We start from the raw sequence: 26,447 nt of genomic DNA on the forward strand, positions 1-26,447 counted from the left end.
TTTTTACTGTGACTAAACATTTTATTAAAATATAATGAACAATTATACTATTATTTGAGATATAAACGCTGAAAGTTCATAACAAAAATTTAAAGTTCTATATGTGTTCTTGGTGGATAAACTAAATAATCATACTGATTGTTCCAATCACATTGCTGGTGGCTGATTGTCCTGGTAAAACTGTATAACACTCACTCAAATTTAGAATACGATAGTTCTCAAAAAGTTTGTTCAACAAGCAATTCCATCGGCGTAGTCTAGTCATCTTTATTTTTTCCAACAACGTATTATGTATCAGGCTTTTCTCTGAACAGCCTGAAAAATGAATAAACAGCAGCAGACACAAGTAATTGTTGGTAGATTGTGAGGGGAGGTGGGTGGGTTTTGAAACTTTCACTTATCTAGAGCGGCTAGTTCAAATGTGAGGCTGAAGTCACGTGATGTTTATAAGCCGGAAGCGAGATGCGGATCCGAATGATAAAATATGTCTTTATGGAAAATAAATATATTAATCAAATCTCTTTCATTAAATTGGTTTATCTTAAAAGTGATAAACCTTATTATACGAGAAGAACCCGTATCATGCCAACAATTGGTTTTAGAATAAATATTAATTTCCATTTATTTAATGTCCAGTTGCCAATATTTCACACAAATTCAAGGTGAGAAACTTTTTGCAATCAATACAATAGGTAGGCTCTAAAAGATGAGACGACAGGATGAAAGACGTCAAATTTTGGACTTTCGTCAAAGACTAGAAAAGAATGGTATCTCTGATAGGAGCAGAAATAGTTGCCTTTAATGTTCCCTTTCTGACATGACGTGACTGTGAGTGTATGCATCATACACTATAGCCAAACTGACTAGCTCACATTTCTATTCCCCAGTGACCCTACGAAAAAAATCTGTGAATATGTTTAACATAGAATATCAAAGATCGTTGATCTACATTTATCTCATAACGTATTAATTTTGAAGGAAAACATGCATCTGAAACCCGAAATGATATCATTTTTGAAACTGCTCAAATGCAAGGTTTCGTTTTGACATATATAATGACATTTTTGGTTTGAATATAATGGTCTGATGGGTATCAGGCAATTAGACGATACTAAGTGACAAGTTTTAATTTAAAAGTTCTAAATCATTTATAATGATGGTATGTCGTAACGTATTCTTATTTACTGACGTTGTATTGAATTTAGCCTTTAAAAAAACATTCTACATTCATGTCTAAACGAAACGCTGATGTCTTGAAGACTTGAAAATCTACACTCGTTCAATTTATCCGTCATATATAATGTCACACATAATCATGATATGGGCCATTTTTTGGAATCATAAATCTTTTGTTATTTTTTTTTGTATATATAATTTAGAATATTTTTTATATAACTGACACTTGATATTTTTTAAACGACTACTTATGCCGTCTTTATACTAAATCCATTAGATGTGTACTAATTTTGTTGTCTTGACATGATTTTATTTCAGTAACTGCGAGTACTCTCAGATCGGTACTTTGTGTCTCTAGTCTTTTTGTCAGTTGTTTTTTATGCTACATATCGACCTAATGAGTCAAGTCCTTCTATACAGTTTGTTCTTATGATGTGCTGTCACAACACTATCCCTGAAAATGGGATGGTTTGTAGCTTGGATACATGATTAACCCCGCCTCATTCTGTATATGCCTGTTCATAGTCAGGAGGATTTAATTCAGCAGTTGTCGTTTGTTGCTGTATATCATACTGGTTTTTCGTTAAGTCATGTTCTGTACATAAATCAGCTCGTTGGTTTTCTCGTTCGAATGATCTTACAATTTGTCATGTTGGGACCTTTGATAGCCTGCTTTGCGGTACAGATTTTGCTCATTGTTGATTGCCGTACGGTGACCTAAAGTGGATTTATCTTTGGCATTTGGTCTCTGGTGGAGATTTATATCATTGGGTATCATACAACATCTTCTTTTTTGTCTAAAGAAGATATTATGAGGTATATAGAAAAGGACTTTAAATAACACCATTATAAAAGGCCTTTAGATAACATCATTATAAAAGGCCTTTAGAAAACACCATTATAAAAGGCCTTTACATAACACCATTATAAAAGGCCTTTAGATAACACCATTATAAAGGGCCTTTAGATAACACCCTTTTAAAAGGCCTTTAGATAACACCATTATACAAGGTCTTTACATAACACCATTATAAAAGGCCTTTAGATAACACCATTATACAAGGCCTTCAGATAACACCATTATACAAGGCCTTCAGATAACACTATTATATAAGGCCTTTAGATAACACCATTATAAAGGCCTTTAGATAACACCATTATAAAAGGCCTTTACATAACACCATTATAAAAGGCCTTTAGATAACACCATTATAAAAGGCCTTTAGATAAAACCATTATAAAAGGCCTTTAAATAACACAATTATAAAAGGTTAATAAGATGTACTGTGAACTATTGTTCATAAAACTATACTTATACATATACCAGTAACCTATGACAAGAAGTTGCTGTCCAACTATGAGATATGAGTTTTTGGAGAAGAAGATCTTCGCTAGCAAATGGTTACGATCCACTTCCCTCCTCTCTACCCTTGGCGGATTGAGATAGAATTTCGGAGACACAAGGTAATGATTTTCATTGTTTGTAGTCGAAACTCGCTGCATCCAATCAAAAAGCGCCTATAACATGATCACGTGTAAATGTAGAAAGTGTATGTAAACAATTGGCAGGTGCTTATTGTGCAACACGTCTTTTCATCCCTAAACATACGACTATATTTAGGGACAATTTGAATGTTTTAATCACTCAATAGAAGTTCCTGTATATGTTTCTCGCACAAATGCATGAATGTCAACGTATATTTTCGTTTCCTGCATTACCAAGTGTGTAGAATCTAGACGCTACCGTGTTTTTACCTCCAAATTGAAGAGTTCAAGTGCTACCATTGGTCAAGAATAATGTATTCGGAATGGGCGTGACTTTAATCTACCGATAGATGGCGCAACATTGTTATCACAAATGTTGGCTTAATCTGCCAAGGGTGGAGAGGAGGGAAGTGGATCGTAACCCTTGGCTAGCGAAGATGGGAGAAGAAATGTAGCCAATCAAATGAACGCCCAATAACAATTAATTTAGTAACATTTCCAAATGTATATAAAGTTGGTTTAACAACATTTCATTTATCGTGATTAGTTCATATATGAATGTCTAAAGGAGATGATTACTTTAAATACATTGATATTTGACAAAAAGTCAATTCAAGATTGATTTATTGTTGTTTACTTAATACCAGTGTAAACTATTTCATGCATATTCAGGACAAGCAAATAAAAGACAACTCACAATGTTATTTATATAAACAGAACTAAATTGAACTAGGCGAACGTATGAAATGAACGAAATATAATGAAAATTAAAAACCAATTGTTCAGAGAACAATTGAAGGTCTTTCCACTCATGCAGATCAATTTTGAAATAGAACTATGAAAATTCAGTTTGAAATATCATATCCAGCGTCAAATGATAGCTTATTGTAAACTGATTCCAAAAATATATGGTTTCTATACATTACTTCCGGTTTGAAATATGTCACTTCCCCTTTTATTTGATAGTTTACTTGATACTGATTCCAAAAATATATTGTTCAATACACTTTACATCAAATAAGTACAAAACAAAGCTATTTCCGGTTTACACAAGGTCACTTCCGGTTGGCTTTTCAAGGTCATGTAAATTGCAACCTAATAAAAAAAGTCCCATGGCTTTATCGTGTTTAAATATGAAGTTAAAGCAAAGGTAAAAATCTAGAACAACAAATTTAACTTTGATCTTGAGCTCAATTTCAAGGTCATACACCAAGGACCTTTAATCATATTACCCTAGGTCTTTATTATACTTGGTAAATGAGTTATACCACCATACATGTAATTTTATATATACAAAGGGAGAAAACTCTCTTTTACGGTCAACTTACCCTTTCAACCAAAATTCATGTGTTACGACATGTCGCAACTTACAATTTAGTAAAAATATTTTGTCGATATCTTGTACGGTTTTTGGAAGTAAGTGAAAATAGGCCAAAATCAAAATTTAGAATGTGACCTTGACCTTTGACCTTGACCTAATTTTTATTTTTTTGGACCAAGGACCTCAAATCAAAAGACCCTAAGTCTCCGTCACTTATGGTTTACCAGTTAGAAATGCATATTACTTATATCACATGCATAAGGGGAAATAACTCTCATATGGAGTGTTCTTATCGCTTCGGTCAAAATAGGACAAATCATGCGAAGGATATAACGAGCAATTTTATAAAATAAATTTGTCGCTTTCTTTTGCCGTTACAGAGTAGATGTAGTCACAAGGAAAACAGTGTTTGGGAAGATAACTCTTACAAAGAAAATTGTTCGGCTTAGAATGGGTGAAAATAAAAAGCGCATAAACTGTATGATACTATATAAGAAATATCTTAGCGACATTTTGCGAAACAAAAATGTTACGCGAGAATAAAATTTGGCGGAAGAAAATAATAATAATAATAATCAGAACAAAAACAATAGGTCTTTCCACAGAAAAGTGGAAAGACCTAATAATCAGAACAAATACAATAGGTCTTTCCACAGAAAAGTGGAAAGACCTAATAAATGGAGAGAAGAGGAAAGAAAAGAGGTGGGTGTGTGCCAGTGAGACATTTTATGATATATATGGTAAATTAGAATGGTTAAAAGTGCACATTTACAATATAAATCAATTGTTTTAAAAACAATTGTTAAACGGTCTTTCCCCTCCGAAACATGATTAATTGGTTGGTTGGTTGGTCGGTCGGTCGGTCGGTCGGTCGGTCGGTCGGTCGGTCGGTCGGTCGGTCGGTCGATTGATTGATTGATTGATTGCATGGCACTTTCTCTGTGCGACGCAGCTAACTTAAATAACGCCTGTATTCTGACCGAACGTGACTGCGTACTTAGACATCCCGCACAGCCAAACGGACGCCTGAGATGTCCTCATAAAAATTGATCCTAGCATCATTCGTTTATAAATTTTCTCTAGTTTCTATGTTACCTCGGACTTCCATTTTTCATCTATTTGTTGTGTATGCATTTTGATTGAATTTGTAGGAAAACGGAGTAAATTTTTTATCTTGGAAGTTTTATTTTCCCTCATTTGGATATGCAATGTTTTATTCTAAATTTAGGTCCGCGCGCGAGATGGTGTTGTGAAGTCTTGGAAGTTTTATTTTCCCTCATTTGGATATGCAATGTTTTATTCTAAATTTAGGTCCGCGCGCGAGATGGTGTTGTGAAGTCTTGGAAGTTTTATTTTCCCTCATTTGGATATGCAATGTTTTATTCTAAATTTAGGTCCGCGCGCGAGATTGTGTTGTGAAGTCTTGGAAGTTTTATTTTCCCTCATTTGGATATGCAATGTTTTATTCTAAATTTAGGTCCGCGCGCGAGATGGTGTTGTGAAGTCACGTTACCCTCGAATATATGTCTGGAGTTAGAATATTAATTTCTTTTCAGGGGAGACCGTTGAACAGAGCACATGTGTATTGATCAAAGAAACACGATAACTATTGTTTTTATTTTGTACAGGTCATTGATGTCGGATCATGCATACATATTACGTACACATGTTTACGGGAGCACAGATTTGTATTTTAATGCATGTTTAGAAATTTGTAGGATTTCAGTAATACATTGATTTTAATTTCGCAATCAAGCGGACCGCACGTGCCTCATCGATTAATTTCAGAAAATACATGAATTGGAGCAGATTTTTGCAGGGATGGATTTCTATTTCAGAAAGAAATTTGTACATAAGAAGGATTAGCATTTTACAGTATAATGTACGGGACTAAAAGCGATCTTCTTTTCTTTGAAATGGGATAACTTTAAAAAAAAATCAGTTGAAAAAAAGGGGGGGAGTGTAGTGGTAGACTGTGGTTCATTATTGAGATAAGAAACATTTACAACATGATAGCTGCAAGGTTTGAAGTTTTGATAAGTAATTTGTTGATTCGACCATAACAGGGACATTGACCCTGCAATAAAATGACGCGTACCATTTCGACAAAAAATTTCTAGTAAACACGTGTCGCGACAAACTTTTTGGTTAAATTGTTTTGTCGATATCTATAACTCTTTCTAGGAAGAAGCGATACGAACCTAATGTAAAAAATCACAACATGACCTTGACCTTTGACCTTGACCTAGTTTTCTATTCTTTAGGACCAAGGACCTCAAATCAACAGACCCTAGGTCTCTATCACTTATGACTTACCAGTTACAAATGCATATCACTTATTTCAAATGCATTAGGGGAAATAACTCTCATATGGAGTCTTCGTATCGCTTCCGTCAAAATTGGACAACAAATCCTGAGGATATAGCGAGCCATTTGGTAAAATAAATTTGTCGCTTTCTTTTACGGTTACGGAGGAGATGCAGTCACAAGGAAAACAGTGTTCAGGGAGATAACTCCTACAAAGAAAATTGTTCGGCTTAGAATGGGTGAAAATAAAAAGCGCATAAACTGTATGATACTATATAAGAAATATCTAAGCGACATCTTGCGAAACAAAAATTTTACGCGAGAACAAAATTTGGCGGAAGAAAAAAATAATAATAATAATAATCAGAACAAATACAATAGGTCTTTCCACAGAAAAGTGGAAAGACCTAATTATCAAAGAATTAAAATACACAAATTGTCGAAATATAACATTTTAATCTTTATCCTGGTGGATAAACTTTTCTTAACATCATTACAGATGATTTCATTGAATAGTATGATGACTTCCATTTGTACCAAGTAATACCCTTGACGTCAATCTTTCCACCTTGAAGATACCGTCCGTTTAGATTGACCCAAGTACAATGACTATACCACCAGGCTGCATTGTTTATATTTGCACAGTTACCTCGATAAACATCGTTATCCCTGTCCTTTGTACTAAAACGCATCCCATTATTACTCTCCAAACTATCTCCTGTTCAAAACAATTGAAATGTATTCAATAATATCGTTACTCACTATTTTTATTGGTTTTTATTACGTTTTTTTTTTTTTTTTTGGGGGGGGGGGAGGGGTTCCAAAAAATCATACCATTACTTTTAATACTTTTTGAAGTACAAATGTAACCCTGTATCTATTTCAAACTATATGGCCAACGATCGTTATCCCTGTCCTTTGTTATGGAACGCCAAAACTGTCTTATTATGGCCATTTTCATTATATGATGTGCATTTACCTTTATATGATGTGCATTCACCTTTATATGATGTGCAAACATACTTATATGATGTGCAAATATACTTATATGATATGCAAGTGTACTTATATGATGTGCAAATGTACTTATATGATGTGCAAATGTACTTGTATGATGTGCAAATGTACTTATATGATGTGCAAAGATCCTTATATGATGTTCAAATTTATTTATATGATATGCAAATATCCTTATATGATATGCAAATATCCTTATATGATGTGCATTTTTCCTTATATAATGTCCAAACATCTTTATATGATATGGTTGTGTCATTATATTATGTGTCATAGATCAAATTTATTCGTTTAGTGCATGTTCACTTGTTTTTGTTAATATGTCTTTTGATTTAGTTAAGCCATTTCAATTGATGTTTTATAGTGTGTTTTCCTATGTTGTGATGTTACACTAAGTGCAAGTTATAGAAGAAATGATACAGTGCAATTTAACAAAAATCAAGGTTTGAAATATTTCGGAGGAAGGTTTAGATCCATTAAAAAAGGAGCTAGTTGAAAAATTCCCCTGCTGTTGCAAACATATGATAAAAGACCCTGTTCTGAATCAATAGTGTAACATCACAACAAAGGAAGACACACTATAAAATATCAATTGAAATGGCTTAACTCAATCAAAAGACATATTAACACAAGTGAACATACACTGAACGAACAAATTTGATCTATGACACAATGTAAATACAAAATCAATAAAATAAGGGGTTAGAAGTTAAACAATTTCAAAAAAACAACCATAACCTTGAACAAAATGCCGCCAAATAGAATAATGTACACAGGTAAATGAAAATAATTTTGTTGTAAGGTATACAGTATAAATGGAGAACGGAAATATATGTACATTTGCACATCATATAAGTACATTTGCACATCATACAAAGATCTTTGCACCTAATATAAGGGAAAATGCACATCATATAAGGATATTTGCACATCATATAAGTATATTTGCACATAATATAAGTATATTTGCACATCATATAAGGATATTTGCACATCATATAAGTATATTTACACATCATATAAGTATGTTTGCACATCATATAAGGATATATACACATCATAAAATGTCAACTGGACACCATAACTTTTTTTTTGGTGTTTTTTACGCCACTTTTAAGCACCACTTTTGGGCTATTTCGTGGCGGCCAGTTTTTATTGGTGGAGGAAGCCGGAGTGCCCGGTGAAAACCAACGACATTCGATAGGAAAACTGACAATCCTAGTCATTTAAGATTGGAGTCGAGTGCACCCGCACAAGCGGGGTTCGAACTCACAACCTCAGTGTTGACTGGCTAGTGATTACAGTAGAAGCTACTTAGACTACTCGGCCACCGAGGCCCCGACAACATAAAAAGGTGTTTGAACATCATATAATGACAAGTGCACATCATATAAAGGTATATGTACATCATATAATGAAAATGGGCATAATAAGACAGTTTTGGCGTTCCATACTTTGTAGTAAAACTCATGTTATTATTATGCTGCAAACTATCTCTTATTCAAAAGAATTGAAATACTGTGAACGTACTATATTCGTGGGGAACCACTTTTCGTGGTTTTCGTAGATGACTTTATTCACGAATTTAAGTGTCCAATGAAATATAAAAACTGTTGTCTAAATCAAGACATGAAAAGATTCCCATGTAGTTTTGACTACCGATATGATCTAGAGAATACCTTGAATACCGGCAAATCTGAGACTACTATAATAGTAGTCTCAGGGCAAATGCACTATGAACTACAAGTGCAGGCAGGATTATACCCATTTAATCTTTAAAAACCTAAACTGTACAACTTCTGATCTTTTAATTCTCATAAAAATATTTTTGATCGATGAAAGTCAGATTTCCGGTGATGATATGTTATGATAAAGTGTTTATTTTATATCCTCATAATTCTTGTACGGGAAATAACAATTTCATGCTGGGCTTGCTTTTGATAAGAATTAATTTTACAATTCAATGTACATTTGTAGCATTTGTTTATGTAACTGTTTTCTTTAAGTGACATGTTTAAGGCCTAATTAACACCTTTGATGGTCTGTAATCTGTTGATCACTCGATCTCAGGTTAGTTAGTGTCATCACTACACGGGTGCAACAATTTAAATGTTAACTTTGCAATTTCCTTCAATCGAGACAATTTGTAATCTTCGTTTCTAATGCCTTCAATTCTACACTCTATTTGTTATTAAATTATAATACTTTTCAAAGTACCAATTTAATCCTGAATCTATTAAAAAATATGCATATTTTCAAACAGTCGTATAATTCTATAATTATATTACACATGTTTAATAATTCATAACATAATCACAAATACATTAAAACTACTCAAAATAAAAAGACGTTTTGATCTTAGAAAAATGTGCATTGATAAGGCCACGATCTAGGTATGATACCACATGATAAACTGTATGTGTAATGAACTGTATATGTATTACCCTTATAAAATGAAATAATAAGCCATGACTAACATCTCAAAAACAAAAACAAAAATCATTTAAGGTCTGGATTTTCTTAAAGTAAAAAAAAAATAAATGATGTAAATATTGTCAATAGGTGTGTTAAGTGATAAATTACATTCTAATTGTATGTAATAGTAGTTGTTTTAAATGTTGATATCATGCGAGTATGAATCACAACGGTTTAAATGGCCAAATAAAGTACAAATTTAAAGAGCACTGAGGACCAAAATTCCGAGAGGTTATGCCAAATACAGATAAGGTAATCAAAATTAAACCTTGCCGAAGGCAATATTCTACAAGTTATGACTCTAGAATTGATTTAAACATATTTCATCTTACGAGTCTGGTATAAATCAAGGAGAGGCGACCTAGTTTCAACTTTATTAATTATCTACACAATCGCAGCAGTACAAAAACTAGTCTAAGATTGAATGGCAAATCAGAGTGGTATGCTATTTTTTTTTCTCGAGAACTACAAAATAGGAGATATGCTCATACTGCACAGTATGACTTAAACTTTTACTTACCGAGATCCCCACTATTTCCATCAGCATCAAGTTTGTATAGGGTAGAAACATTACCGACAAAGAACTTGGAATATTTAGCGTATCCTGTGTTGCCTTCAAAATCGGTAAGATCTACCCTTAGTTCATGTAGTCCGTTCGACGTTAATTCATTGATTTTTTTATTACCTGAAAATGTTTTTAAAAATCTAAAATTATATATGATGTGTTTGTCTCGCCTGAGACGAAAGTCACGAAGGCGAGACAAAGCTTCCTTACTTTCTGTTTTCGACGTCGTAAACAGTTGGGTACAGTCAGCTATTAAATTTTATTTTGACATTATTAACCTTGTTTAGTCTTCATGGAATTTTTCCAAACCTGGAAAGAAGCTTTATAGTTATTTAAGGAGAGTATCTAGGATTAATTGTTTTTTTTCAGATTTTTTAGCATAATGCTTATTGTAAGTTTGTCGCTGTAAACATTCACATACAGTCTAAGATTAATCTTTTAGACATCAATAATAACTTTGTCAATCCTCCATGAATTATAACGAGACTTGGACAGAAGCGTGTTTATGATCAAGAAGTATCATCTGAAAAATTGTTTTCACCTTGAACTTATATATGGACTTAGCCTTTGGTAGTCAATATTAAACTTTTACAATTACAGCAAGAAACACAGTAAAGACACTGGGTTCCGCGGAATCATTTATGATTTTTTTGGGTGTCAAATCATTTAAAAATCGTTCACAAACAGGGCTGGGAAGTATTAACTAAAGGACAGCAATTCAACGGCAATAAAATCAGACGACATCATGAGGTAAACATAGAACATAGGTCCTACAGAGGTGTTATAATACTGGTTTAACCACTGTGGGTTTAACCCCTCTGCATTTTGTACTCGTACAAAGTCAGACTATTTGGACATATTTTGTTCGTGTTGTTTGTCTATCATTAACTGTAATGACCTAGGGCCTCGGTAACCGAGTGGTCTAAGTAGGCTAACTACTATATCACTAGCATGTAAACACTGCGATTGCGCGTTCAAAACTAACACGCGACAGGTGTGCTCGACTGTCAGTTTTTTCTACTAAAGGGTGACGGTTCTCCCCGGGCACTGCGGCTTCCTTCACCAATAAGAATAGACAGCCATGATATAGCACAATAGTGCTAAAAAGTAACGTTAAACCAACCAATCATTCAATCAATCAAGCAATCACATTAATAATGGTAATTGCTTCTCTAAAATAGTATAAAACATAAAAATTTACCAAGCCAAAATTCCGCCTTCAAATTCCCAAATCCATTTTCATATTCCTCCCATCCTCTGAAAAAGTTTGTCGTACCGTTTATTCTTCTCTGAAATACCTGACAAATATAAACGATAAAATCAAATACAAATTTCACAAATTTTTCAAAATTATTATAAATTCATGATACAAATAGCATTAAGGAAGATACTCATTCTTGAATGAAACTGCTTAATATTGTACAATTTTTTACCTGCTTTCAGATGTTTAGAGTTTTCCTTAATCTTTATTGAGTATCAAACTTACCCTTTATAAATTGTGTGTGTCTGAATCGCTTTTGAAAAGTTACCTTCATCCTGAACTCTCAAAGCCAACTTTTGAAAGCCAAGTATGTAGCATAAAACAGTCTCACAAGACAAAAAAAAAAGAGAGTCATAAAACGAATAGACAAAATAAACTTATATCAGGTTTGCCTGCAAAAGTTGGAGCATAAATTTCTTTATTATTTCTAAATCCATCAACGGGAAAATATTAGGATAGTATGTATTAAAATCATGTTATTTATTAAGCTCTGACTAGAGTGCTAACGATACCCTCGGCAACTAACATTCCAACCGCACAGTATCGACCCACCAAGTAAAGAAAATAACACTTTATACATTTGGTGTGTTCGAAGCTCTTTTGATCTGTACTTTTTTCTTTTGTGTACACTTTGTTTTTGTTATACTCTGATAACACAATAATTACAATAACTTGTTAAACATTAGTTGCGTTTGAAGCGCTTTTATTTATTTACCATCATCATGAACAAAAGGGGCCTAATTTTAAAAGACGTTTGTTATTCCATATAAGAAAACCATGCAAATGAATTAGTGGAGCTGAGCCATTTAATAATAATTTATTAGACAGAATGTATCGTATACTTAATTCTGGCCATGAAAAAGCATTCATATAGACAGAATTTTTCGTATACTTATTTCTGTCCATGACAAAGTATTCAGATATATACTGATACATAAAAGGAAATTAATAATATTGTACTTGTACAACATATACTATGTATGGACCATAGCTTAACTTTATTGACAACAATAAATAAACAAATAAAATGTAAGAATATAGATTAGACTGATGGAAAAGCATTTACCGTCCAATTACCGTTGTCCGTTTCAAAATCACAATAGACTGTATAACCACTGTTACTGGATGAGTTATGAAAAATTGTGTAAATCCCATTTCCTCTTTTTAAATATATTTCTCCGCAGTCTCTTGGTCGAAGTTCAATACCTTTTGTTTTTTTCACTAAAAGAAAATCAAAATATAAAAATGTTGCCATATCATTTATAGCTTTTATCATTATAATGGTTTACAGCCGTTTGCAGTGAATAATACGAGTTGTGTTTCTGTTGACAAAATAATATTTCCCGTTCAAATTGAACTCTTCTTCGTTGCTTAAAAGAGAGGCGAACAATTCCAAAGGGACATATAAACTCATAAGTCGAAAGTAAATTGACAACGTCATGGCTAACAAAGAAAAAGACCAACAGACAAACAAGAGTACACAAAGCACAGAAAACTGAAGACTGAGCAACACGAACCCCACCAAAAGCTGGGTGTGATTTCATGTGCTCCGGAAAGGTAAGCAGATCTTCTTTTTACGCTATTGACTATCCGTAATACTTTTTTATGAATAGAATACACACGCGGCAATGGGAAGAAAATGGAAATGAAAGAAAATGTTATCTCATCACAGTTAAAAAACACAAAATATATATACAGATAAACGCCAAAAAGACACAATTTGTATATGACGATAATCAAAATCAAACAAAAGGCATATACTTAACGGCCTTACGGACAATGGACGGTCTAGGTTTTCAGAAAAAGATCCGTTTTGTTTATTTTGTCGAGGGTCCAGGTCGTTTTCGGATGTCTGGTTCTTCTTATTTTGGCACATTAATGGTTGTGAAAAGCTTTTTTGAAAAGGTAATTTTATAACTTTACTTGATTGATCTTTTGATTTCGATAAGTGTTCGATATCATTTATACCCGGTCTGATACACCTAGGGTAGAACAATCAGCAACTATAAGCCAAAGAAAGACAGGCAACACCCATGTATACCCCCACGAAAAATGAAATAGATTACAGATCAATTAAAACAAATAAATAAAACAAAAGACATCTTGAGAGCAACATGTACAAGGGATCAAAATTAAAAAAACCGTTTGATAAATGAACATTACTAGGGATCTTAAAAAAATCTAAATCATTTTTTCAATATGAAAATAAGGAGACGTGGTCTGATTTTCAATGTGACAATTATTCATCAAAGACCAACTTACGTGGAAATAAGGAATAAACCCATACCGAATAGGCAGTTATTATAGAAAGACCCGACATTAAACAATTAAAACAATGGTATTTATTATATGTATATTGATTTTATACTTAGTCTAGTGAACAGTTTCAAGATAGGCAACTCTTACAAAACGAATACTTGAAATATATCCCATTTCCACTCAAATACCATTGCCTTAAATGTCTCTATAGATTTAATAATCTAATAATAAAACTCTTTTGATAAATTTTTGGAACATGTTGAAGTAGGAACATGTCTTAAAATGTTAATTATTTAAACCTACAAATGTACAACACACCTTGAAATAAGTTACAGTCAATACTAAGCCAGCTTACATCAAGGATACTGAAAGTGTTATAGGAACAATAAATGAAAATAACACGTTATTAATTTCATGCGTCCGAAGCGCTTTTCTGGATTTATCTTCATCAGGAACGCCTAAAGCCAAATATTTGAAAGCCGAGGATGTATAAGGACCAAAACAGTTTAAGAGCTATATAACCAAAAAGTACCTAAAAATAATATCCAAATCCATTTAAGGTCAACTTTGCCTGAGGGATTTGAAACCTTAGTTTCTTTGTAATTTCAAAATTTATAAACGGACAATTTTAGAAAGGCATGAACGGTTTGTTATAAATCATGTCAGTACCAAAGTACTGACTACTGAGCTGATGATACCCTGGGGGCCTGATAGTCCACCAGCAGAGGTATCTACCCAGTGCTGTAAAATAATGAAAACAACGCGTTATTAATTTCATGCGTCCGAAGCGCTGTTCTGGATTTACCTTCATCAGAAACGCTCAAAGCCAAATATTTGAAAGCCGAGGATGTATAAGGACCAAAACAGTTGAAGTGCTATATGACTAAAAAGTACTTAAAAATAATACCCAAATCCATGTAAGGTCAACTTTGCCTGTGGGAGTTAAAACTTTAGTTTCTTTATAATTTCTAAATTTATAAACGGACAATTTCAACAAACTTGAACCATTGCGTCCTGATAAAACATCCTCATTGTCCATCTATAAACTTATGAAAGTTAAACGTATTTCTAGCTTCATTTCAATTTACAGAATCAGTTTGGAAATATTACATGTAAGTCAATGAACGCGTGACTATCGAGAGTTTTGGAGTTACTATGTCGAATTGTCGCACTCTTCCATAAACGCTTTCTCCAATTATATGAAAATAATTATTAAACATAATAACCTCTTTCAATGTTCGAAATGTTTTGTTTTGTCATCAGGAATGAAAAATAAAGAAACATCTAAAGAACAACATGCAATTTTGAACAACGGCAAATCCGTTAGTAGTGGAGAAAACCAGAGTTCTGGCGACCTTTGTCTAAGGTTAACCCTATGGGGAAAAGGTAGTCTCCCGAGAGGTAGCCTCCCGATGTGAGGCTATTTCTATGACGACATTTTTCGGTATTATGACATTAATTAATTTGTTTTATTGAATAATGTACAGATGTTTATCATTTTTTGAGTATGTGTGTGTATTTATGTGTGTGTGTTTGTGTGTATCGATTCAAGGTTTTGCTCATGAAATATGAGCAAGTAATTATCCAATTTGATTCTCCTTTTGTGTGATTGTATTCCTATTTTTTTTTAAGTTTCTGCTTCTTGGTACTACATTAGCAATAATAACAACAATAGTATTTACAATATTTAATATCCCCGTCAATTCAGACAAACATGGGTTGGAGAGCCATCCACATGGTGCCTTTACAATATAACAAAATTATATATAACTATTTTATACATCGAGATAAAAGGATTAGAGAATCGTCTGCCACTCAACAGTATCTCTAACCTCACAAAAGGGCCAACAGTATGCTATCTTTCGAATAGGGGTGTAAACTGTCGAGAATTGAAGTTAGTCTTTCCGGGATAGTTAACTCTCTCAAATATCAGATAAATCGCGAGCTTTAATCCAAGAGTTAAATTTCTTTGGCCAGTGTAACCATTTCACATAATATTGCTTGTTTGGTCCTTTGCCTTTCGTTTTGAGGATGTGTTCAACTTTCCACATATCGTCTTCCCGATCATCCACTTTCTGCACTTCTGATTGGTAGAAGGTTCCTGAAATTTCTTCGTCTTGAAAATCAATAAGTCGATAAACTGGAAGCCCACCACGTAATATTCTTTGAGATATTTTAAATATCTCTCCGCTCCATTTCTCCTCGTATTCCCTGGTAAAAGGATTTCTTATGTATGTAATCCGAACTTTATCACCGATTTTGAAACGGAAAGGTTTTTGTACTTTCTCTGTCTTAGGTTGTGATCTTTTTGGCCAATACATTTTCCACCACAGGTTTGTCTCTTTAGAAAGGGTAACTTTATCTGGTGCCATGCCAATCGTTCTATGGAAGGTCTTGTGGCTGTAAGCAAAATTCTGTAAGTTATCCACATAGTCATATGACTGCTTACTGGTGATAAATCTAATGATTGTTGATTTAATAGTCTTGATAACTCTTTCAACGTAATTAGCTTTGATTTCTGTATTTTGTGTAAATAAATGTAATATTTCTCTGTTTTAGGAGAGATTCTACTAATCTTGATCTGAATTCTTGTCCTTTATCTGTTCTTATTCTGTTTGGTGATCTTCCTTCTGAAAAAACATGTTTCAAAGCATTCGCCACGGATTCGCCTTTTTTATTCTTTACAGGTATTAGCCATACATATTTGGAGAATATGTCAATCACCACCAATATGAAATTAAATCCACTGTTCAATTTCGAAAATTTAGACATGTCCATCAAATCGACATCCCATTGGTCGTCTATTCCAATTACGATAACTCCATTCCGCTTAAACGACCTTTTTAAGGGTCTTTGTAAACTGTATGGTTCCTGTCGTTGTAGCCATTTTCGTATTTTATATTTACTGAGAACGAATTTTCCATCTGTTCGAACAAATCTGTAAAGTTTATCAGGCCCTGCAAAACTCGCTGGGATTAGCTGGATTGTAATAAATATTTCTCAAGTACTTTTCCCAAGAGGCCATCTTTACACATGGAATGATGACTATAGAATGACATACAGAGTAAAACGTTCTCATATTTATATAGTTGAGCTTTCATCGTCTCCATCCTCCTCCTCCTCCTCCTCCTCTTCCTCTTCATCGTCATCAATGCTATTTTCACTTTCAGAACCATCATTATTTGTTTCGTTATCAATAGCTTCATCTAGATAGCTTTCCAACATAGGTTTATATTTCCTGATGGCTACTTTAATGGCTTTCTCGTAGTCCATGCCATCGTTAACTAATTCTGTAATCATTTTCATGACTTTGCCATGCTGTTTACTATTTTGTAACTGTAGTAAATACTCAACCAAACTACTATATCTGGACAAAAACTGATCCATATCCTCGTCTTTTAGTTTGCGATTGGCCTTACTTATTGCGTGGTCTTCATTCATGTCACCATCCATGTATTTATCAACTTTTTCTTCCCATATATCTGCATTTGCCTCCCTGGCAAGTTCAGCTAATATTATAAAAGCCATATCTTCTCCACCTTCTATATCAATTTCGTTTACACGAGGCTTTTTTGAGGGTATGTCTTCATCCTCAAATTCCCTTTTTCTTTTTAAATCATTATTTTCCGGGCACCACTTATTCATATGTCTAGCTAAATCAGGAACGCTTTCAAAGACTACACCGCAATCATCACATGAAGGCATGATTTCTTTCTCGTCTGGTAAATAAGCCTGCTCACTTTAAAATGATTCGTCAAACTGAGGTGGTTCTAGTTCTTTTCTGCTAATATACTCTTCAGAAACACCCCCACCAATCATGTTCTTGTTTTCAAATATATTAAGTTTTAGTCTGTCGTCCTCCGGTGTATTCTGTTTCAGATCAATGAATAGACTCCCATATGGTCGTTGTGTCCCCTCTTTGTACTTATTCATGAATTTCTTCGGATTATTAGGATACATCTGTCTAGCAAATATGGCTGGCCCACATGATCACGTGGGTTTTTGAATAGGACTATATACTGGATATTGATGCTCATGGTTCGACTCTCCTTCCCCTTCGAGAACGCATTTTGCAGTATACAAGCTACACTTAGGTTTCTGTGATGGCTGCCCTCCACAAAGAGTTCACAAACATCCTTACTATTGGTGACGTCTCTCATTAAATTGTCTAGGATGATTAAACTTGGATATCTAGAATCAATGAATGAGTCATCATTCAAATTTTCAGGTAAACCTTGAACAAATAAAATGTTTTTTAATGGTTTGTTACAGTTCTATAAATAATGGCTGCCACCGTTTATAACACCATAAAATCCTCTCAGGTGATGGTTTTATCATAGTCCGTGCTCGCTTCAATAATGTTTTCATCCAAAACGCCTTACCTGAACCAGTAGGTCCAGCCAACATAATAGTGAAAGAATGATGTAATACCACATTTTGTGGCGGTGGCGGCAGCGGCGGCGGCGGAGTTGGTGGTGGTGGAGGTGGTGGCGGTGGCGGTAGCGGCGGTGGCGGAGGTGGTGGCGGTGGCGGTGGTGATGGCGGCGGTGGTGGTTGCGGTAGCGTCGGTGGATATGCATCATTGCTCTGCAGATATGGTTGACTAATTCTGTGTTTGTTTCTTTGGTGTCGCAACATAGCATCTTTTCTCGAAAATTCTGTACCACAACTGGAGATCTTAGAGAGCTCTTAAAACACGTCCACTTCCTTCCAATGAAAGGCGTAGAGTGATTGAAATATTGACATACATCATAATTATATTCTCCAATGTCCATAGGCCAAACTTTGTATCCCATCATCTAGTAAGTATCTTTTGTCATCATAAGGGGATAAGCCAAGTTTGTTGATGGATATATTATATAACTTGTGGTCGTATGAACGGATCTGTGTCATGGTAGACATGTGGATTTCTTCGTTGAATATATTTTGTTTATAATGTTCATGCCTTCTGTCATGTTTGATCACACTCTTTTTTCATACCCTTTGCTGTCTTCTCACAGAGTTGTTTATTCTCCTCATATATCAACGAGTACATCTTCGACTTGAGACCAACGAATTCTTGTATGGGAATACCATGTGTTTTGCCTTCATCTTTCCTAACACCTTTTTATTTAATGTGCTATAAAGCCGATGTTCAGGGTCATATTCTGACGTATCAAACAAGTGTTTGTCCTCCATCATATCTTGATATATAGCATCAGTGTTGATGTTGTAGCATAGGGAGTCTGTGTCCGTAAACAAGAGTGTTGCTCTAGACTCATATTTATCCTTCATATAATTATAATGAAAATCGTACATAAGTGTCTTTGACAAATCGAGTATAGTGAAGCCAACGTACATGGGTCTGTTCAAGATAAAGACAACCAGTTATTTTTCATATCAAAGGAGTCTATCGCCACTGGTACTCGCCCACGGGTCGGAAAAACGACTCCTCAGTCTACCGACCGTATGGGTTCCCAGTCTTGATACTGATATGAATAACGATCTGATTGATATTCAAGAATGTTTGACTAAGGCTTTCGCCAAAGTAGTCACCGCCCGTCAACATTTCCATCACTGGAAACAGAGCAGCTCTCGCAGTTAAGCAAGACTGCAAAGGTTTTAGTCGGAGAGGTCTTCCTGACTATAGCGGGGCATGTCACATGACACTTCTTCTCCGTTGTAAGCTAAATGACACTGCCCTAAGTCAGTACACATTACCAGTGCAGGAGACTACTTCAAACTTTCGAGAACTCAATATTGAAATATATAGCCTCCCCCTTTTATTATTATTTTTTTTTATTTGCAATATTTTGAAGATAGCATATGTCAATTCCATTTATTTATAATTGGTCGTAAAATAAGTTGGTAATTCATTTACAGAGAGAGAGAGAAAAAAAAAGAGTAAGCGAACTATAATTGTAATAATACAAGCCTGTAGATCGTAGATGATTATTAGGCATACCATACCTTTAAATCCTAACTACTGTGGATGTTAACTCGGACTTGCATGTCTTCACCTTTAGAATGTCTTCGATAAGACTGTCCGAGACCTGCAATTCTCATCGTTTATATAGGAGAATGTTCATGAATTGTGGAAATTCCGTAATTTACGTAATCTGATTGGTTAATTTCGAATCTGGCAAATTTTTTCGATCGATAATCAGTTTAGTCTAATTTGCCTGTTGTAGCGATCAGACGTTATTTTCTTTGCTAGGAAGGCTTATTTATTTTTGCAGTCTGCTCCTGATGTAGTGTAAAATATCGTGAAATAAAACCACATTTCAATAAATAAAAACATCTTTATTCAAATCGGAATGATATTATTTTTATGGACAGTTTGCAAAAGATATAAATACAGAAATTATCATAATTTGATATGTTGACATTAATGTCCATACACCCGTGAACATAAAGACATCAGGTCATTAAGAACGAAAGAATGTACTAGTATTGAAATGCTCAGAGTTGAAATGTCTTGTTTATTGGAATTTTACAGTGAAAGATTTTAGTTTAGAAGTGAATATTATCAAGGAAATGATAAAGTTTAAGTTTTGTAACGGGTAGGATATTAAGAAATAAACAAAAAACAATTAATGTTAACGTTCTAAAACAGTAGTATGTATATATATATACATATTAAATACTTGATAAATCTCATATCTAGATATATAATACTATTTAATTTCATTAATACAACGATTTACTTATTTTAAAATTACTGACGCCTTTTATTTGTTATATTTTCAACATGACGTCTTATCAAACATATTAAAGGTCACTACGTACAACAATGACAAGTTAAAACACGCTATCGATATTGATTGAACAATTATATTATAAAATTCGAGATTAAATACCTTTCAAAATTTCACCCCAGAAATATTTAGATGTAAAATACTATTTTGTTCCATTAATGTAACGATTTACTTATATTAAAAAGACCGACGCGATCATGTTTACAATTATATTTTCAACATGGTGACTAATCTAAATCGGATTATTGACACGCCTAAACATGGTAAAGGTCACTACGTACAATAACGACAAGTTAAAACACGCTTTCAATATTGATTTAACGATTATATTATTTATAATAACGTGTACGTCTTATTCTTCACAGCCGTAGGTGAATATAGATATATAAACAAACAAATAATATGTATTTGATACACACTTAGATAGGTTTACCTGTGTATCTATTAATAGACTGGGGATTTTCATATATCAAATTAGAATAAAAAAAAATCATATACTTACAAACGTAATTTGTAACACTTTATAAAGAGTTTATCCGACAAAGAAAATAATTAATTTCATAAGTTAATGTCATAATACCTAAAAATGTCGTCATAGAAATAGCCTCACATAGAGAGGCTAGCTCTCGGGAGGCTACCCAGTCAACAGACTAACAGTGGGCCAACGTTGGCAAATTGTCGGTCCGTTGGTCGACCGTTGGTGTTGGCTGCACAACATTGGCCCAACGTTGGCAAATTGTCGGTCCGTTGGCCGCACGTTGATGTTGGCTGCACAACATTGGCCCAACGTTGGCAAATTGTCGGTCCGTTGGTCGCACATTGGTGTTGGCTGCACAACATTGGCCTAACGTTGGCCTTCTGTTGTAAATCAATATTATTATCTCATGTTGGTTATAAATAATCGGGCCAACGTTGGCATTATGTTAGTAGCAACATATGGCCCGTATGAAATTTTGTAAATAAAAATTGATTATGAAATATTTTACGCTTTATTTCTCTTGGAGGCGGATAATTGCGATTGCTGCATGCTTTATGAAAAGTTAATGTTATACCAAAAGTGTTCATCAACTGAAATTACATTTACAACTCTATGTTGGGCGAATGCTGGGCCAACGTTGATCCTATATTATACTCTATATATAAGCCAGGTAAAATTTATTCTGGAATATCATTACTGTAATAAAAAAAAATGTATATCGTAAACATAGATTGCCTGGTTAAAAGTTTAAATTTATTGCAATCATTATCTTTTATAACTTTATTCATTAAACTTTGTGAAACATAATAATTCAGCATTTATATACAGAATGATACTTGATACAGCCAGTCTGTTAATCAAGCACATTCTGATAAGGTTGACCATATGTTAGACAAATTTCAAAGATAGTTGCCATGGTAATTAAGTTTATAGGAAATCTGAATGTAATGGGATGGTCACTTTTGTGGTTATTTCCTGTTGTGTATTTGTAAGAAAGCAGTGAAACGAAGAAAACAAAAAGAGAAAATCATATCATCTGAGGTTCAAAGAAAAAGGAAGTAACATGTAAGTTATAACTTTAAAAATTCTGTTATATATACGATTGTGAATGACATACAATATGTTTTTTTTTTAATCTGAGGGATGTTGTTCAAAATTAAAACATATAATTGCTATCATTTTATAATGTTGATCTTGAAGTGTATTCGTTTCTGGCAAAATATTTTCTAGATTTTGTTTAAACCATTTCAATCCTAAATAGTCATGAAATATTTGCCACTGAACATTAGTATCATCAAACACATTGTAAATTGCTAATATTTTAATATTTTATTTCTGAAATCTATAACGATTGCATTTATCACCATTACTGAAGTTAATGGAAAAAATCTGTCTTAAGATCTACCTTGTTCCGTAATGTTTCAGAAATGTGGTATAATGATTTCTACTTCATAGAAATATAAATGAATTTGTTAGTTTTATTATTTCTAAATCGCATGCAAACATATACGATATATTTGTGAAACCTGATTATATACACACTTGCATGTGTAACAGTGTTTTAGATATCAAATAGAGTATTTATTTATTAAATTCATTGCAAGAATGTTGTAATTTATATATAATTATACGGACTCGACTGAATTAAGTTTTTTAAGGGGGGAGGGGGGGGGAAGACTATACCACACATAAGGATATTTATAAAAGAAAAAGACTATAAAGATTATTGTCTGAATTACTTGAAGTAGCTTTTCTTTTTAATATACAACTTTACATTTTAATATAAATTTAAGTTTCCTGTATCCATTTCTACACTCAATTGTCCTGTTTAACCTAGCTAGCGAGGTGAAGTCTAACCATTATGGTATAGCATGCAATATGGCTTTTGCCTTGGCTTGTATAGGCTAGGGAAAATGTCCAAAAAAAGTATTTTTTCTAACTATTGTAATGTGCCAGGACACCGGAAACAATGCATGTTTTGTCTTTTTGTTTATTTTTTAGGAGGATTTAATATATTCTAATTATACATACATTGCGTACTCATTTATTCATTACTTTATTACAGAGGTACATGTAGTGAAATAACTTTTATGAAGATATGCTAAACTGGATATTAAAAGGATTTAACATAAGATGGAGCCAGAAATAGTGACAAAACAAAGTGTAGCATAAAACAAAAGGAACACTCTTGTGAATAAAAACCATGTTGGAATACAGAAAAAGAAAAATAGCTGTATACAATGACTTAACAATGCCTTTATACAGAGCTTGGATATTGCAACATAAACTGTAATGATATTATACAAATGGGATAAATGAGTAATCATGAATAGACTTTATAATTTTCATTCTATAGATCTGATTTAGCAACGTATAGATACAAAAAAGACTTTTTTTAAATTTACTGGTTGTCTAGCTAATAATAAATTATATTTAATCATACCTTTGTATTTACAATATTTAAGAAAAATAGGTAACATGGATACGTTGATTGAGTTCATACAAATATGGGTATAAAATTCAGAAGTACAATTCCTGGAGAGAGATTGATTGGTTGTTGGTTACTGAAACGTCCATTGGGAAATATTTCATGCATGTTCAGAAAGATGGAGAGAAAGTGGAAAAATACAAAATTTTAGGGTAGTATGTAAGACACAACATGGTATAGTAGATCTGTAAAACGCAATAATTGCAACATTTAAAAAAGTAATACTTTCGCCATTTTGAACTGATGTAAGAACCAGGAATTATTGCAGTTGTTGGCTGGAAGGGATTTAAGTATCCTTCATATGGATAGAAAAGTTTACAGATTGAACCAACGTTTGTTAACAGTTTGTATTACTACGTTGGCCCAACGTTTGTTTAACATCGGCAAGTATTATTCCATCATTGGACAAACGTTGGGCCAATGTATTGTATAAAACCTTACAACGTTGTGCCAACGTTTAGCCATCACGTTGGGCCAACATAGGGCCACTTTGCACTTATACATTGGGCCAACGTTTAAAAACAACGTTGGGCCAATGCATGTAGATACGTTGGGCTAACATTGTGCCAACGTACCAATGTTGTCTGTACTTCTCGGGAGGCTACCTCTCGGGAGGCTGCCTTTTCCCCATAGGGTAAACCTTAGACAAAGGTCGCCAGAACTCTGGTTTTCTCCACTTCTTCCGTTTATAAGAGATATTTGTTTTTTTTTATTCCAGATAACATATTCAAATAAGAAATCTCTTATTGTAGGACATAGCTTGATATATTTACTGTGTCCAGTTTCATCCAAAGCACACTTGCTTAGAATGTCTATTCAAGAATAAATCATCTTATTACAAGTACGTTATGATGAATTAAAATATTTTTTAGGTGATAGTATCAATTACTAGTAAATTTGTAATGTATTGTTTCATCAGCATGTACATGCACAAAGATGAAAATTGCATTTATTTTGACTTACCAAATAACGCGAAATAAAAAACAGTCAAGACTGAAGTTGAAACAATGAACACTATAAGAGTGACAATAAATATTGTTTTCCATTGTGGCCTCGAAATATTAACTTCATGGACAATTCTATGCTGGTCTTCAGCTCTTCTGGGTTGTTCATTCGATTCTAACTCTATTTGAGGTGAAGCCATCTTGATTGATTATGATTTGAATTTAAAAACTTTTCTATGATATCTAAACTAATAATTGACAACTGTATCTCCACTTTCTATGAATAAACAGTACAAACAACATGAATAAATGAGTAATATATGTCCACCAATGAACACGTGACCATCAATATGTACGATTGGATGAATAATGATGAATTGTTGCACACGACAAGATAAGTTACTCATTCCTTTCTAATTTTAAAACTTTCATTCGATTATACAGCTTTACGTTAAATTAAATAATAATAAAATGAATTAATTGATGTTTATATTGATACGATGTATAATATCAAGTCCTCGGAGAATTTTCAGATTTTTCAGGATGAGATTTATAAGGAACCCTTACGCCAGTATATCAGTAACATAATAGAACTGTTCAACCTATGTTTCCATGAGTTTATAACTTCATTGGTTATCTTTGTAGTTTATTCATACTACAAAACCGAGTACAGTTGCTCGTACAAATGTTGAGATCATTTTAGTAGTCTTTGCAAAGTATACTTACATTGCTGTATTTGTTTTCCTGTGAACGCCATATGCATTGTAGTTGTATTTTCACTTTTCGCCCTAACCCATCTTGTAGGTTTAAGAACTGTATATGGTTTATGAAAAAAAAAAACCAAAAGCATTTTAAATTAACTTTTAATAGATATTTTTGTGCAAGTTGACCAAAAAAGCAGTAGACGGGTAAAACAAATATAACGTTTTCCAATGATCTTTAAAAATTTTCGCTTTCAATGGAACTTTAAATAATATATAAAATGAGAAGCATTGATTTCAGCAACCACTAACAACCGACTCCTCCAAGACAATAGATGTTCAAAGAAGACAACGACGAACAACACATACGATTGACTAGAGGTGGGTAGGAAATGTTGTGGGGTTAAAAATAAAACATTCACCAAAGATATCAGGTTAATAATTTTTATGTATGAGTTTATAGAGGAATGGGCTTGCAATTAAATTCATCCCATTCGCGCTGTCTTATAACTCAAATTTTCATCAGTTGAAATTGGATGGAAATCGAAAAATTTCCCCAAATATCGCTGATCGTCCCCGAACTATCTATTCTAACTTTTCGAAAACCAAATAATCAGTCAATCAAGGCTGATTTGTTTTTTAAGTATGGATCTTTGTAAAAATTGTCTTGAAGGGCTCGGGGGACAAAATTTCGCATAACTAAACTTTAATCTTAGAATTTGGATCTTGGTTTTATATTTGTATGACTTTCAAGATCACAAAGTGCTTAATGAAGGGGTAGGAGTCTTAAGTGATTTTATTAATTATACGACTAATTATACAACTTCATACATACGACAACAGATAGAAATGTCATTGACGTAAACAAATAATTTACATCTAAAATAATAATTCACTGCTGTTAGTATTTGTTGATTTAATATCTTTCAACACGAGGAAAAAGGTAAATGGGGTTTTACATTTACTGTCTTAAAAAGACACGAAAAGTTACTGATGAAAAGTAAAAACACTTGTCTATAGTGCACACGGAAAAGAAACTTAACTCCGAAGAGAAATCTATTGATAACAGTTTTACTTAGAAATGTAAACGGAAGAGAAATCTATTTATAACAGTTTTACTTAGAAATGTACGGATTAAATTATACAATTATTTTGATCGGTTTAGTAAAAAAAGTTTTATTCGTTCTGCGAAGTTTTTCACTCTTCTATAATTGCATACAAGAAGACGTCAGA

The 26,447-nt window shown here is 33.4% G+C and overlaps 1 protein-coding gene and 1 long non-coding RNA gene across 2 annotated transcripts; one reads left to right on the plus strand and one right to left on the minus strand.

The window, feature by feature from the left end:
* LOC127710186 (microfibril-associated glycoprotein 4-like) lies at positions 1-24,823 on the minus strand. Its single transcript, XM_052215950.1, has 5 exons — positions 24,533-24,823; positions 12,674-12,828; positions 11,548-11,644; positions 10,302-10,466; positions 1-7,007 (listed from the first exon to the last, which is right to left on the minus strand). Exons 1-5 carry the CDS (start codon positions 24,711-24,713, stop codon positions 6,751-6,753), a joined length of 855 nt encoding a protein of 284 aa, XP_052071910.1. The 5' UTR covers positions 24,714-24,823; the 3' UTR covers positions 1-6,750.
* LOC127710196 (uncharacterized) lies at positions 21,776-23,523 on the plus strand. Its single transcript, XR_007986037.1, has 2 exons — positions 21,776-22,146; positions 23,147-23,523. It is a non-coding gene; the product is annotated as an uncharacterized LOC127710196 (long non-coding RNA).
* Positions 24,824-26,447: the final 1,624 nt, after the last annotated feature.

This window comes from Mytilus californianus, unplaced genomic scaffold (assembly GCF_021869535.1).
Source record: "Mytilus californianus isolate M0D057914Y unplaced genomic scaffold, xbMytCali1.0.p SCAF_7, whole genome shotgun sequence".
Lineage (NCBI taxonomy): Eukaryota > Metazoa > Mollusca > Bivalvia > Mytilida > Mytilidae > Mytilus > Mytilus californianus.